Source organism: Lissotriton vulgaris, chromosome 4_1, assembly GCF_964263255.1.
Source record: "Lissotriton vulgaris chromosome 4_1, aLisVul1.2, whole genome shotgun sequence".
Classification (NCBI taxonomy): Eukaryota; Metazoa; Chordata; class Amphibia; order Caudata; family Salamandridae; genus Lissotriton; species Lissotriton vulgaris.
In genome coordinates, this window is record NC_141691.1 from 1,102,367,231 (window position 1) to 1,102,383,178 (window position 15,948).

The window sequence follows — 15,948 nt, forward strand, 5'->3', positions numbered from 1 at the left end:
AAATTCAAGCTGAGTTTTTTTATATTTCGCTATATTTTTCGGATTTAGTTCCTTATATTCCTTATAAGTTTTACACTTACCTCTTTTGCAGCCAGAGTCACACCCTTGCCGTCAAGCAGCTGAGCTGGAGAGGTCGCATTGGGAAGGCTGGATCTGACACCCAGGAAAGCGACGAGTGGCTTCAGTTGGCTAGCTGTGGAGCAGACAACTGCCTGAAGATATTTTGTGTCAATAGGAATACCATCTAAAACCCACTACAGTGCAGTTCAAATATTGACTATTTCCCCTTTTCTACACCTTTCATTTTGATACAGCAGGGTCTCGTGTCTAGCAAAACTCTTCTGTTTTGGTAATTGCTTCCATCATTGGGCTGTGCCAGGATATAATGTAGTCTCTACACGATGCTGCTTTTGACATATGGAAATGAAAGGCTCTAGTTCCACCTAGTTGCTGTTTTTAAAGGCCCTGCCACCATGAAAGGCCTATAGCATGGAACTGTGTTATGACCAAGACCACAACGTAGAACCTTTTCGTAATACTGCATGTGTAATTGGAAATATTCCGGAAAGCTGTAACATGACTGTATCTTGCTTAGATCTCTGTATCATGGTCCTAAAAGTGAGACCTTAGCCAGTCTCAGCTTACACATTATTTCTTTACTGTTGTATGAATTTCATGTGTTGTCCACCCATCCATGGGGACAACAGGCCTGCATTTACCATGATATGAGTTTGAAAAACAAGTGTGTAAAATCGTCATCATGGGTCTGCTGACTCTATAGAGATGAAGGATTTCATAAAAATGGCAAAATACAATTGCAAGTGGCTTCTTGCCTACAATTCTTGGTATCTCTAAACTCGTATTTTCATGGGCTGTAGAGGAAGGCCACTAGCGACAATCAAGACATCAGCATTGCCGAAATGCATGCTTTGCTTAAATATGTTTGTAAGGCTATGTTCAATTGGAACCGTATTCTTTACAAACTTCAATCTTGGAATCCTCATTTTAGGGGATTGGGACATGATCTTTTTCAAACTTTTGTTGTTACAAATATAATTGTGGTATTGCAAGTTTAAATAAAGATATTTCTCACAAGGGCATAATAAAGACATTCATTTCCTCCTACATTGTTTACATTTTGCAATGAGAAAACTTGACCCAGGTGTGAATGAGTATGCAACGTAAAATTATTGTGGACTGGAATGAATTCCGATGCTGGGTATATCAAGTTTATCACAAGTCTGGTGCACTAAGGGCAGTAACTATATGGTTACCAGATGATACCATCTCATCATAGGCCCTGTTTTCCAGAACAGAGTTTCTGTTGCACAGCCAATACATTCTGGTAATTGTAGTCCTGGTTAACCTCAATTAAATCAACTGAACTAAAGTTACAGACCACAGTTGTCTGTGGAATTAAAAACGAGAGAGTAATATGTAATCCTGATGACATGGAGTCAGCTGGTAACGTATGTCAGAGATATGTCTGTATTATCCAGCATCATTAGGTAAAATAATAAAGAATATTATAAAGCGAAATTGGTCAGCTACAGTAGAAATGCTAGATGAATCATTCATGAAATGATCGGCATTTTTTTTATCTGATCCAGCAATCTCACTGTGCGAAAACACTTGTGGTCATTACGAAATATGTAAACATGTAGTCCTAATCTAGTTGAAACAGGCCTTGGATATGTTTGCCGTAAAATAAAAAATGTGTCCCATTTAAAATATTGTGGAATTACGCAGATCTTCATTGGGTATCCCTGTTAACCAAAACATGTATTTTGCTTTGCAGTAAATTCACATCTAATCTGTTTGTGAAACCTTGGTGATCTATTTAAGTAATTATCCAGATGTGAGGGCTCTCCCAGTTAGTTATGGACCGGGGTAGAGCAAAAAGGGCAGAGGCAAAGCTGAGGGCCATACTTTATCCAGATCAATGTCTACCTGGCAGACGTTTGGCTAATGCTACTGGACTTTAAACTTTTACATTTTGGGATGAAATTCACAAAATTATTTGTTATATGGTATGACTTTACTGGTACTGTGTAGGTGGAAGGTAATAAAAAGCATGTGCATGTCTGTTATTTTATTCAGTGGTAAGGCTTTGTCATTTCTGTCCTATTGCAATGCTTTGTTGGGAATGCCTGGTTTTGAGGGTCAGAAAAGGAGCATATACAAAGGGCAATAACATATTTTAATCACAATATACATCATTTATTAGTAGCACTTCACTAATTTTAGGAGTTGTGGTGTGTTCCAAGGTGATTTCCCCACTTGAAAAATTCTGATATTCTACTGGAATCCTATTAACCGCCTTCGATAGAAAGCTTTTTTCGCTATTGATTTTCTCCAAGAAATTATGATTAGTGCACTAGATGCTAAAATAAGAGCCATTTTCTATAGCACACAAGTATCACCTACCTAAAGTCTGGAAACACGCCATGGTACTCCCTCTGCTGAAAAAGACCCACTTAGACCCTTCTAACTGGGCAAATTACAGAATCATCTCATTACTGCCCACTCTGTCTGAAATTTCTAAAAAACATGTTAACACTCAACTCTCTACATATGTTGAAACCCAAATTGCCCTTCACCCCTCCCAGGCAGGATATACTTGCTGATCACAGCACAGAAGTCTCCCTGCTAGGAGTTACAGAACACCTGCGCCAACTGTTAGACCGTGGTGGCACGGCCGCACTGATTCTCTTAGATCTCACTGTGGTCTTTGACACAGTGTCTCACGACAAGCTTATGGACAGACTCGTTCAACTAGGCCTTCAAAATTCGGCACTGCGTGGCTAAATATACAAGATACACACCTTATTCTCCTAAAGTCATTCACGGATCACAAAATAATTAGCTTCCTTCTTACACCAAATCGTTGTCAAAGTCAATAGGTCTAGCTTTGCATTGGGGTATAGTTTGATAAAAGGCTGGGCAGCTCAGTGTAGTACCAATACCACGCTGTCCTAGAGGGAAACATACAAAATGAAGCTACAGCAATATGGAAGCTGGAAGAAGGGCGCCCTTGAACAGAACGCATTACTAGAATTGTGAGTGCTATGAAAAAACATCAAAACATAACATTTGCGTTGAAAGTGGTGTACTTAGAAGGCAAACATTAAAAAACAAACATCAAAGTAGATACTTTTGACGAAGGCTCAGTATTTTTGTTCCATATTGAAAACAGGGCGCGGAGACACGGAGAAGAGGTGCTGACAGGGAGAGCTTCCCCGTGAAATGGAAGAAGCTCTAGAGTGGTGCACGTGCGTGCGTCACTGCGAGCATATGTTTTGAATTATTGCGGCTGTCAAGTCGCGATAATTCAAAACATATTGCCTCTGGTGCGCGTAGAAGACACCAATAGGCCATGGCGGCGCTACGCGACCGCCCATGGCCTATTGCGTCTTCTGTTAAAAACAGCACGCACGCAAAGGCCAATGAGAATGGCGCTTGGAAATAACACGCATAAACTGTGTGGAATTTCCAGGTCCATTTTCAAATCCCCGGGAAAAGGACTCTCGCTGCGCGACACTGCATGCGCAGTGTACGGCAGTCCCGAGCCCTAAAAATTGCTGGAGGGGGTAGTAAGTGAATTTATTGAAAAAGCAAGCCCCTCTTTCATTTTTTAAAACCAAGAAGGTGGTGCTGCTTTCATGGATATAATGGCCCTCTGTAGCTAGGTGTTAGCATACCCCTATTAGATACGCTTTTAGGTCAACATGTTTCATGCTAAATCGCGGTCCCAGGAGGAGATCCAAAAGCGATTCTTCAGGACCAATAAAGACAGTTTATAAAGAGTAAGAAAGATAATGGCCTATAGTAATCTAGTGCCACTGGGAAAGTGTAGGAGTAGTACTCCCTTAAATGCGGGACAAATTCCCCATGAGAATCGGTCTGTGGGTCCCTCAAGGTAGCCCTAGAGAGGGTTCATGCACCAGAATTAGGCTGTAGTTGCTATTCCTGCTACTTTTTGGTTCCGAAAAAGGACAAGGACCGTCAACCTATCCGAGATCTATGGGGCCCTCAACTACTAGCTAAGAAGGAAGTTCATGATGTTCACATTGGCTCAGGTCTTGTCTGCCTTGGAGCCGGGAGACTGGATGGTAGCATCGGAACATCCCCTTCCTGCCTGCCCATAGGCTCTACCTGCGATTCACAGTGGGCCACAAGCACTTTCAGTTCACTGTGCTTCCTTTTGGCCTTACCAGCACCCCTCGGGTGTTCACCAAGGTGATGGCGGTGGTTGCAGCTCAGCTGCGGAGATCAGGGGTGTCAATCTTCCCCTATCTCGAGGAGTGGCTGTTTAAAGCGGGCTCTCCCCAGGCTGTCGTCTCTCACCTCCAGACTACGCTAGACCTACTGTATTCACTGGGGTTCAGTATCAACGTGCCAAAGTCACACCTGACTCCTTCTCAGATGCTTCCTTTCATCTGAGCTGTTCTGGACACAGTACAGTTTCTTGCCTATCCTCCCGAGTGGCGAGTCCAGGATATTTAGGCTATGATACCAAAGTTTCAGCCTCTAACGTGGATGTCGGTGAAAATTAATCTGAGGATTCTGGGTCTCATGACCTCCTGCATCATGCTAATGTTAATGTTATAGGGTATTTATACAAGCGCACAGCTACTCCGAGGAGTGTCCCGGCGCTAAAGAAAATTAAGCAAAGATCCAGAAAAGAGAGACCAATGTTTACTCCTACTCATAGGCAAATCTCAGTTATTGATGGAACAGCCAGGTTTTCAACTGGTGTCGGAAGCTCAGCTCTGCTTCTTCTCTCAAAGACAAAGGGAGCCTGTTCCACAGTCTGCTCACTACCACCTGTAAGGAGCGTCCGCCCTTCCTGGCCAAACAAAATTTTGGCACCCACAGCAGATGTTGAGTTGATGACCTCGGGGCCCTGGCTGGAATATAGGGCAAGATTCTTTTCCTGATATACTGAGCCCCGCTGTTATGAAGAGCCTTGAAGGCCATCACAAGAGACTTGAAAGCAACTCTATTCCTTACTGATAGCCAGTGAAGTGCTTTCAGATTATTTGTTGTGTGGGTTCTAGGCCCGACCATGGAGATTGCTCTGGCTGCTGAATTCTGAAACACCTGAAGACGACTCAGTAAATACTCAGGGATACCCATTGGCATAGTCCAGGCTTGACTTTATCAAGGCCTGGACCACTGTCTTTCTATGGGCCAATGGTAGCAATGGGAGAAAAATTCCTCATCATTTTTAGCATCCTAAAACACATACTAGCCACTGATTGCACCTGCATCTTCATAAAGATATCTGAGTCCATCATCACTCCCAGGTTCTTAACCGTAGTGACAGGACTAGAAGGAGCCGGTTGATCCTAAGGCCACCGTTTCCGCCATTCATCATCCGGAGTATGCCAGAACAAACTAATTTCAGTTTTAGCGGAGTTACAGGATAACTAGTTCCCATGGAACCAGTCAAACACAGCACTCAGACACAAATATATTTGGTTTTCATCAAAAGGCTCACCTTTTTCATAAGTGGACAGAAGTTGCGAATCATTGGCATAGGTAAGAACCTTATCCCCTAAGCTCTCGGCTAACAGAGCCAGAGAGTGGGGCTCAAAACTGAGCCCTGAGGCACTCCCACGTTCAGTGCAGGGATATCGTCTGTAAAAGGAGGCGCCCAGACCGACTGCTGACGGCCCTCCAAAAAGGAAGAAAACCACCTTAAAACCTTGCACCGACCCCATATTCGTTCAGCCTCTGAAGGAGTCACCCATGGGGAACGGTATCAAAAGCTGCCGAAAGGTCCAGTAGTATCAAAATTGCTTTACCTCCTCGATTCAGAGTACATTTAATACTTTCTGAAACCTCAAGTAAAGCTAATGACACATGCCTAATGGCATATGTGGGCTGTGCAGTGGAACCTGAAGTTCCAGTGGACGCTGCATCAAGGGAATCTCTCCGACATGGTCCAGATCTCAGAGGGAACTGCGAAGGATCTGCAGTGGTGGCTCACAAATCACGATTGGGTCAGAGGCAGACTTCTTTTAGTTCCACTTCCAGATCTCAAAGTAGTGACAGATGCGTCACTCCTGGGATGGGTGTGGCCATCTGAGAGAGATGATTAGAAAACTCTAGTCTCTGGTGGACTCTAGACTCCACATCAACCTGTTGGAGCTCTGATTGATCTGTTTAGCATTCAAAGTCTTTCCACCCTCCATCAAGGAAAGGGTAGTTCAAGTGTTCACGGACAACACCACTGTCATGTGGTACTGCAACAAACGGCTGGCTGGACTTGTGGATCCTTTGTCAAGAAGCCCTGTGTCCCTGGACATAGCTGGAACAGCAGGACATATCCCTGGTGGTTCAACACCTGGAAGGTTCGCTGAACACTAAGGCAGACAAACTCAGCCATCAATGCCTAGCGAATCACGAATGCCATCTCGATCTTGAGGTGCTGCAAGGTCTCTTTCAGCAGTAGGGAGAGCCTGATCTGTTCGCCTCAGCCGAGAACATGCAATGTCAGTACTTTTGGGTGCTGGTGTTTCCAAGACGGTTCTTGCACTTAGACACTTTTCATCTCGAGTGGAGCTCAGACCTCCTCTATGCATTTCCACCCATACCACTCCTGCCTTCTCAAGAAGATCAAGAATGACTGGGTCCAAGTCATCCTTGTGGCCTTCGATCAAGCTGCCCCTTCAGGAGGGTCTTCTGTCGCAGCAGTAAGGGAGGATTCTCCAGCCGAAACTGTCAACTCTACATCTTCTTGCGTGGAGATTGAGTGGTGGCAGTTGACAGCTTTTGACCTTCTCCTGAAGTTTGTAATGTTACTCTGGCTGCCAAGGCTCCTTCCACTAAGACAGTATATGTCTGCCAGTTGAAGCAATGTGCAATATATTGTACAAAAAAGTATATTGACCCTCGGTTAGCTTCCCTTTCTGATGTTTTACTTTTTATTTTGACCCTTGCCCAGCAGAGCTATGTTTTGGGCACCCTGAAAGGCTATTTGTGTGCTCTGTCTAGTTTTCTGTGACTGTCAAACTAACCCTCCTTATTTAAGTCACCCATTGAAAATAGATTCTTAAAGGGTTGTGCACGTATGATTCTACCTTCCCCTTCATTATGCCTCAGAGGGAGCTTAATTTAGTTCTTTGAGCCCCTGCACAATTGCCCTGTATCACTGTTCACCATCAAAACAGCCTTTTTAGTGGCAAGCACATCTGCCAGGAGGGGTAGCAAACTTCAGGATCTATCATACAAGACCCGTTTCTTGCCGATATTCCCAGACAAATTGGTACTTTTCATTGAAAGTGGTGACCACTTTCCCCTCTCCTCTACATCCCTTTAACACCTTGGCTGCTAATGGTTTTCCCCTCCTGTGCTAACATTGTTTGAATACCATTATACATGACGAGCTCAGCTCGTCATAAGCACAGCTCAACCGTGCCTCATGACGAGCTGAGCTCGTCATGAGCAGCGAAGGGGTTAAAGAACAGGAGTGACTCCACAGTCTGTATCCAAAACGGGAATTGTCATTCTGTAGTAGGGGAATCTCTGTGTATAGTCATAATCATGTGAATAGTCCCGCCCATGTGCGTGGACCCCGGAGCAATCGAAATAGTCTCTTAAGTTGTCCTCTTCTGCAGTCCTGCATAGACACTTAAGAGAAAATCAAAGACAAATAATGCAGCCTGACAGTAACTAGGCTACACTGGCCAATACTTCATCCTGAAGTGAAAAAAGGATAGCCAGATAACTGAAATTTTGACATTTTACTAAGTTTCACACATAGAGAAGCTCCCCTTCACAAACATTCTTTGTCATGATAGAGAGGAAGGGTTGGACAGACAAGCCCCATAGGCTGCCATTATGTGTCTGTAAATAAATACTGTGCCTTTAAGGAACCCTCCAGAAACCCTCGGTATCCCATGATGCAAGCCAAAGGCTAGTTACTTTCAGTTCTTTTTTTCGGCTCCTGCTAGCAGGACCCTCGAGCATTGAGCTCTACCTTTATTGGTATTTCTTCAAATAGTTGAGCTTTTTTGATAGTTTAAGTGTTTCATTCGACGTCTGGGACCTTTTCCTTCCCTTTGCTGTCTTTTTTGGGCAGTTAAGCCACTTCTTTCTTGTCAAAATGCCAGCTTTATTTGACAAGTGCCCTGAATATGGCAGGAAGAAGGCCAAGTCGGACTCTCACAGAGTTTGCATACTCTGTCTTCCATCATCTCATGTTCCTGACTCCTGTGCCATGTGCAAGTCATTCTCCAGGAGGACCCTGCGTGACAGGGAGAAGATCCGTCTTCAATGCCTGGTGCAGAGAAGACAGCAGACTGCAGGGCATGAGGAGAGTGTTTCCTCTTCCACAACCCATGCATCGGCCTCTGGGGGGGCTCCCCAGTCAGAAGAAGGCTCAGAAACGGCGCCGGTCGACGTCGATGAAGGAAGTCGACGTCGAGACAAAAGTCGACGTCTAGAAGGAAGTCGACGTCGAGAAGCAGTAGTAGCTCGTCGTCGAGAAGTCTGTCACCCACTGTGGTCAGCATCTCCACATCAGGCAGTCCTAGGTCACGACGGCACCGGCGTTCCCCATCAAGGGACACTGCGTCCAGAGCTTCCTCTTTGAGGCCTGCCCACAAGAGGAGAGTGATCCATACCTCAGACTCGGAGTACTCCAGGACCTATTCACCATCTAGGTCTCCGGTAACAGCTCAGCCTGTGGCTCCTAGTCTGTCGCCTCCACGGCCTCGGACGCCTCTGCCTCCTCCACCTCCTCCGCCTCCTCCACCTCCGCCACAGCCTCCTCCATCTCAGCCACCTGTGCCGGTGGTTCCGGCAGTGCCCAGAAGGCCGAGATCTCGTTCCCGAACAAAGCATTGCTCTCGCAGCCGGCATAGATCTTCTACCAGATCTCGCCATTGTCGCCGCAACAAGAGGTCACGTTCCAGGTACACTAGGGACACGAACTCCTCTAGTGGTGGAAGATACTCACCGACCTTGTCAGATTCTCCGCCTACGAGGGTGTCACCTGTTAATGACGTTGCCATGTTTCAAGAGGTGCTGTTAAGGGGAGCGGCGAAACTGGGTATCGCACTATCTGTGCTGCCCCTTCCACGTCTGTGATCTTCGAGACTCTGCAACGGAAGCAACTCTCTTGTCCTCTGCTTCCCTTAGCGCCCGGTTTGGAGGAACCGGCTATAGAACTGTTTCTAGCACCTGCCTCAGTGAAGTCGGCTCCATCACGACTTCAAAAGAAGTACAGGCCCCCGGCTTCGGACCCGGCATTCCTTCGCGCGGATCCTCCTCCAGATTTGGTCATAGTGGTGGCGGCAAAGAAGCAGCACTCTACGGCCCCATTGTCTACTGTTCCACCGGACAAAGAAAGCTGCAGACTTGATTCGACAGGGAGGAAAGTCTGCAGCACGGCAGCCACTTCCATGAAGGCAGCAAGCTCGACTGCTCTCTTGGGCCTATATGACCGCTCCTTGTGGGAGTCTCTCCAACAGTTTGTTGAGCTCCTCCGTAGGGTTAAGCGTGAAGACTTCCAGGAGGTTCTTAATGAGGGTCTGATGGTATCAAATCATCAGTGCGGCTGCGGACACCTCTCTCCTTCAGCCCATGGATATTGTCATGGTGTGACTCTGCGGATCCACTCATGGTTGTGGCTTACCTCCCTGACACTGGAGGCCCATCAAAGGATTGCTAACCTGCCCTTTTCGGGTTCCACTCTCTTTGGTGCCCATGCAGACGAGGAAATGGCTCGCATGAAGGCGGAGGTTGAGACACTCAAGGCTGTTGGCTTGGAGAAGCCTAAACAACAGCGGAAAACTTTTCGTCCCTACCAACAACGCTATTCTTCCCAGCGGTTCCAACGTGGGCAGGGTCGTCAGGCTGGTCAGCAGCAGCAGTTTCAGATGCAGCCCTTTCAGAGGCGTCAAAGGGGCAGAAGCAACCAACAGTCCACACCAGGGAACAGGGGCCCGGCTGGGTCTAAGCCCCCTCTTCTGTTACCCACTCCGGTGGGGGAAAGCATTCAGAACTACCTGGCAAAGTGGAGAAAAATAACTCCGGACGAGTGGGTGATGAATATTGTTTGCAATTGATACAGTCTACGTTTTGTCAGCCCTCCTCCAGTTATTCCACCAGTTTGTTCACAATTCCTGTTGCGCGAACTCCAAGTGGAGGCCGATACCCTGTTAAGAAAAAGGGTGATAGAGCCGGTTCCTCCTTCTCAAAGGGGAAACGGTCTATACTCCAGGTTCTTTCTTGTGCGCAAAAAAGACAAAAACAAGTTCAGGCCCATTCTGGATTTGCTGCAAGCAAACAAATGGATTCGCAGAGAAAAGTTCTGCATACTGTCCCTGCACCAGATCTATCCTCAGTTGCATTAAGGTGACTGGCTATGCGCCATAGATCTGCAGGATGCGTACTTCCATGTACCCATTGCAAGGAAACATCAGAAATTCCTGCGGTTCCTTGTCGGCACGAATCATTACCAGTATACAGTACTGCCGTTCGGACTGAAGTCTGCGCCCAGGACTTTTGCAAAGTGCATGGCGGTGATTGCAGCGCACCTAAGGAAGAACAAGGTGTCGTTTATCCTTACCTGGACGACTGGTTGATCAAAGCATCCACGTTCCAGGAAGCGCAGCTACATTTCAACAGGACGGCCGTTCTGTTGAACCAGTTGGGTCTCCACATCAACATGTCAAAGTCGGTCCCGACACCTGTTCAATGTCTGCAGTACCTGGGAGCCTCCATCGATACACTCAAAGCAAGATTGTGTCCTTCAGAGGAGCGACGCTTATCGATCCTTCGGAAGGCTCAGACTCTCATGTCCGTTTCCTCTACGACGGTGAGGACTGTGTCTTCTCTCCTGGGGTCGATGGCCTCTTGTATCTTTCTCACTCCACATGTATGACTTCATATGAGGCCGCTGCAAGAATGTCTGGAGGATCAGTAGGACCAGAAACGAGGGAGCTGGGAGGACAGGATCCGACTGTCTCAACATGCTCTACAATCCCTGAAGTGGTGGTGTTCACCAGTGAATCTCTTCAAAGGGATTCCCTTCCACAAAGAGATACAGACTCAAACCATTGTGACGGATGCGTCTCTCCTGGGCTGGGTAGCGCTTTCGGATCACCTTCAGATACAAGGCACGTGGTCTCAGACAGAATCCACGTATCACATACATTTATGGAACTCCGAGCTATTCATCTGGCTCTGAAAACCTTCCAGCAGTTCTTTCGGACAAAACACAACAACAATGTATTTCCTCAACAAGCAGGGGGGGCTCGAGATCGCGCACACTGTTTTAGGAAGCGCAAGCTATCTGGAACTGGCTGTTGGCAAGGGGACTGACGATAACGCCGACCCATCTGCCAGGTGTGCAGAATGCTCAGGCAGACGCGCTCAGCAGGCTCGTTCAAGAAAATCACGAATGGGTCTTAAACGACGAGGTGCTAAGAGACGTCTTCGCAAGATGGGGCACTCCAGACATCCGTGAAGGCCGGACCTTCTCATGAAGTTCGGAGGGCAGATGGTGCATCCCAACCTCTCGTCGTAGAGTTTGGCAGCATGGCTCCTGAGCTAGTGCAGTATGGACATTTAAATCTGCCTCAGAACTGCATGGAGATATTAAAAGAGGCAAAAAGACAGTCTACAAGGACTTCCTATGCATACAAATGGAAGCGATTCTGCATTTGGTGCACGTCTAAGGGGGCAGACCCTACATCCTGCAAAGAGGATGTCATCCTTCCGTACTTACTGCATTTGGCTCAAGCTGGCCTTAATTTTCATTCCATTAAGGTTCACCTAGCAGCTTTAACTGCATATATAAAATGCCCTTCACAAACTTCCTTTTTCCAAATCCCAGTCATCAAAGATTTTCTGGAAGATTTGTCCCATTAGGCGTCCTTCGCCTCCGTGAGAGCTTAATGTGGTGCTGTCTAGATTAATGAAGGAGCCTTTTGACTCTATTCATAAGGCTTCTCTACAGCATCTATCCTGGAAGGCGGCTTTCCTTGTGGCTATAACATCGGTTCCCAGGGTGAGTGAGATCCAGGCTTTCTGCTGCCAAGAGCCCTATACTGTATTTCATGCATCTACGGTTGTGATGAGAACTCACCTGAAGTTCCTTCCTAAGGTGGTGTCAGATTTCCATGTGAATCAAACGATCACGTTACCCACGTTTTTTCAGCATCCTTCTTCTCCGGAGGAGAGGTCACTTCATTCCCTTGATGTGAGAAGGGTGTTTGAAATTCTACTTAGATAAGACCAAGGAGATTCGTAGATCGGATACATTATTTGTTAATTATGGATCGGTCAGGACTGGTCTTGCCACCTCTAAACAGTCCATCCCTAGGTGGATTGTGTCCTGTATTCAACTGTGTTACCAGAAAGCTAACAAGACTCTAGGGGTAAGCCTAAGGCTCACTCTACCAGAGGCAAAGCTGCTACAGTGGCTTTGCTGCGCAATGTCCCCATTGCAGACCTATGTAGGGCTGCCACTTGGAAGTCAGTCCATACCTTTGCTAAACACTACTGCCTGGACTCTGATGCCCGGGCAGATTCTCAGGTTGGGTAGACTTCTCTGAGAAATGTATTTGCACAGTAGTGGTTCTGTCTGTTTCTTCCACCGCTGGGTTTGATTTTTTTGGGATGGGCTTGCCATTCTATTCACATGATTATGACTATACACAGAGATCCCCTACTACAGAATGAGTAGTTTCTTACCTGTAACTCCAGGTCTGTAGTTGGGGAATCTCTTTTATAGTCATAAGCAACCTTCCCTCCTCCCCGGTGGATGAAACGACGATATCCTGATTGCTACAGGCCTGGCTTTATACACCTTCAAAAAGAACTGAAACTAACTAGCCTTTGGTTGTGCATCATGGGATACAGAGGGTCTCTGGAGGGTTTCTTAACGGAACGGTATCCATTTACAGACCCATAATGGCAGCCTATTGGTCGTCTCTGTCCAACCCTTCCTCTCTATCATGACAAAGGATTTTTGTGAAGGGGAGTTTCTCTCTGTGTGAAACTTAGTAAAATGTCTAAATTTCAGTCATCTGGCTATCCTTTTTTTCACTTCAGGATGACGTTTTGGCCAGTGTAGCCTTGTTACTGTCAGGCTGCATTATTTGTCTTTAATTTTCTCTTAAGTTTCTATGCAGGTCTGCAGAAGAGGACAACTTAAGAGACTATTTCAATAGCTCCGGGGTCCACGCACATGGGCGGGACTATTCCCATGTATATGCCTATAACAGAGATACCCCTACTACCGAACTGGAGTTACAGGTAAGAAACTACTCCTTCTACCTTCACTGCACTAAAGGTTTCTGGGTTGACGACCAACTCTTTGTGGGGTATGTTGTTGCAAAGAAAGGTCGGGTGGTGCAGAAATGGACAATCTCTCAATGGGTCATTCTCTGCATCAAGCTCTGCTGTGCTTTGGGGAAGAAGCCGCCTCCTGAATGTTTAAGAGGTTATTTCACCAGAGCTGCGACCTTTGCACTAGCATGTGGAGGATCAGTCCTGGATTACTGCCAGGCAGCAACGCAGGTGTCTCTGCACTTTTTCCCCAAACACTACCGCCTGGACAGTCCGGTCTGCAGGAACGGGCACTTTATCCATTTGGTCCTGCAGGACTTCCTGGTTTAGACTTTGTTTGCAGCCCTCCACCGGGGTTACTTACCTTCAAAGAGTCTTCTCTGGTAGAGACATGTTCGAGCTGCAGAAACCTTACAGATCCACCCATCCTTCCCTCACTGTGGACAAGTTTCTAACGGTCAAGAATGTTCCCTTTTAGGGCCCTTGTTTTTTAAAACACACCTATGTCAGTAGTCTTCATGGCTCTGCATTTCTGGTGTGGAAAGTCATGAAAAGTAACTGACATCAGTACCCTGAGATGGCGCTTATATAGATGATGCAGGCGTCACTTCTGGCGCGGATGACGACAACTAATTTACACGGAGCTGACCAACACCACCTACCAGTGCACATGGGTGTTGCTCGATCATGTGTCTGCCAGATAAGGTGTTATCAAAGGTAAGTAACTTGTCCATTAAATTTTACTCTATTTTACTAAATTGGTGTAGGAATTTTCTTGTGTTTTCACTTTATTACCGTTTGCAGTGCTGCATAAATACTTTACACATCACCTCTAAGTTAAACCTGACTGCTCTTTGCCAAGCTACCAGATGGTTGAGCACAAGTCAATTTGGGGATTACTTGTGACTTCACCCGGGCAAGGGGTGTGATTGGTGCTTGAGTAGGAGGTTTCACCCCTGTCAACCACTAACCCAATTTCTTGTAGGTAACTGTCTGTTATGCGAGTGCCCAGAACCTTGCACTGATATTCTGTGTGTATGTCAAGTGCATGTATAGTGTGCCTGTAGAATGTGTGCAGCAGTAGGACATTCTCTGTGAGAGAGTCTGGGTATTGAATCCAATAGGGTCCATTTTGTATTACCCTGGTTTGGCATAGCACCCTACAGAGGATGAGAACAGCCACGCCAGACAGTGGAAATCTATTACCTGCTTTCCTGTGTCTAGAATGAGGTAACCCAGACACTGAAGTGATGTGGGTGGAGCGAGTGCTACCTTTAGAAACTCCATGAACTATTTGTTAGCAAGGGGCTGCCGGTTAGTTTTTCCTGAGCACTGTCTTTTGGTTTATGGTAGTGGTGAGTAACAAGATTGGAGTTTCTGTTGTGGAAGGTGAGGAACTTTCTATGTTAGGACTTCTCTTTTGTCTATCCTGTATTACTGCTTAACAGATGCGAAGGCTGCCAGGTGCAGAAACCTCACACTTCATTGTGCCTTTTAGTGGGTGCTCCAGTCAGAGAAGGCCCCAGAGGTTCCTACTGTGCAAAGCAACACTCTACACAATAACAGTGATTGGAGAACAGCCTGAGATGAACACTTGAACAGAGAACAATCTTGAATCAGATGTGAAGTTTGAGACGGTGGATCCCCATCCTATCTCCAATATATTTTAAAAAGTGGAGCCCAAACCACCCACTTTGTCCTAACTTATTTATTAACACCATTGATGCTAGTGTTATTTTCCTCCTGTGCTGAGCTTTTGGTTTTCCCATTGTTCATGACGAGCTCAGCTCGTCATGAGTGTATGGAGGTGTACATCATGACGAGCTGAGCTCGTCATGAGCGTCCAAAGGGTTAATTACCAATGAATTATGTGCTCTGCAGAGTACTAGAAGTAGTGTGGCTCACTGGTTAGGGGCGGCAGACCCGAGAGCAGAGGACGGCCCGGGACCAGGGTTCGATTCCCGACGCGGCAGGTTTCTGGACCAGGGTCAGCGGACTCGATAATTCTCTCGCCTCGGTGCCCACTCTGATCAGCGATCACACTCGGCAACTCTGGGCATTAGCTTGCCTCATCTTCACTAACGGCCCCACCAGACCGCCGGGGATGCCTGGTCTCACCCTGGAGATACCCATTAAGGGAACATCTCTCAGGGAAGCCAGGAAGGGTTTCGCAGCGGTCGAAGCGCGGAGGTACCCCTTCGGGAGTGATTCCAGCGCTATATAAGCACATAATTAATTAATTAATGTATGGCCAGAGTTGGTATTTGCTTGACAGGCAACATCTCAGAGGTGGAGGTACATCACCTAAGCTTTGCACATTCTGCTAGAGGAGCTGAGGATCGGATCTGCTTAGTGCCTAGAAGCCTGCGTGCCCACAGAGATTCTGCCTGGATCTGCAGATGAGACGGTCCAGGAGGAAGCGACCAGTGTGTCCTTGGTTGGAGAGATTCCCAGACCAAGATGACTGCCTGAGAGCAAAGTCAGCAGTGACCGTGCTGCAGACAGTCCTCTGATCTCTCAAAAGGTTCCTGGTGGGAACCGCAGAATGCTTAGGTGATCGTGCAATGCTTAAGTGATCGTGCAATGCTCTGAGGGAGTTGCAGCCCTGGTCAGGGCTGCAACTCCCTCGGTGAACATGTC

The 15,948-nt window shown here is 46.8% G+C and overlaps 1 protein-coding gene across 6 annotated transcripts in view; it reads left to right on the forward strand.

Annotated features, from left to right (window-relative positions):
- The window catches only part of ELP2 (elongator acetyltransferase complex subunit 2), a 1,268,509-nt gene extending 1,266,778 nt beyond the window's left edge, over positions 1 to 1,731 (forward strand). For all 6 annotated transcript variants that reach the window (XM_086965323.1, XM_086965328.1, XM_086965324.1 and 3 more), the window contains exon 23: positions 92 to 1,731. In XM_086965323.1, the coding sequence (XP_086821449.1) occupies positions 92 to 248 (157 nt within the window). In that variant the 3' untranslated portion in view covers positions 249 to 1,731. The remainder of the gene's footprint in view (positions 1 to 91) is intronic.
- The last annotated feature ends 14,217 nt before the right edge of the window (positions 1,732 to 15,948 follow it).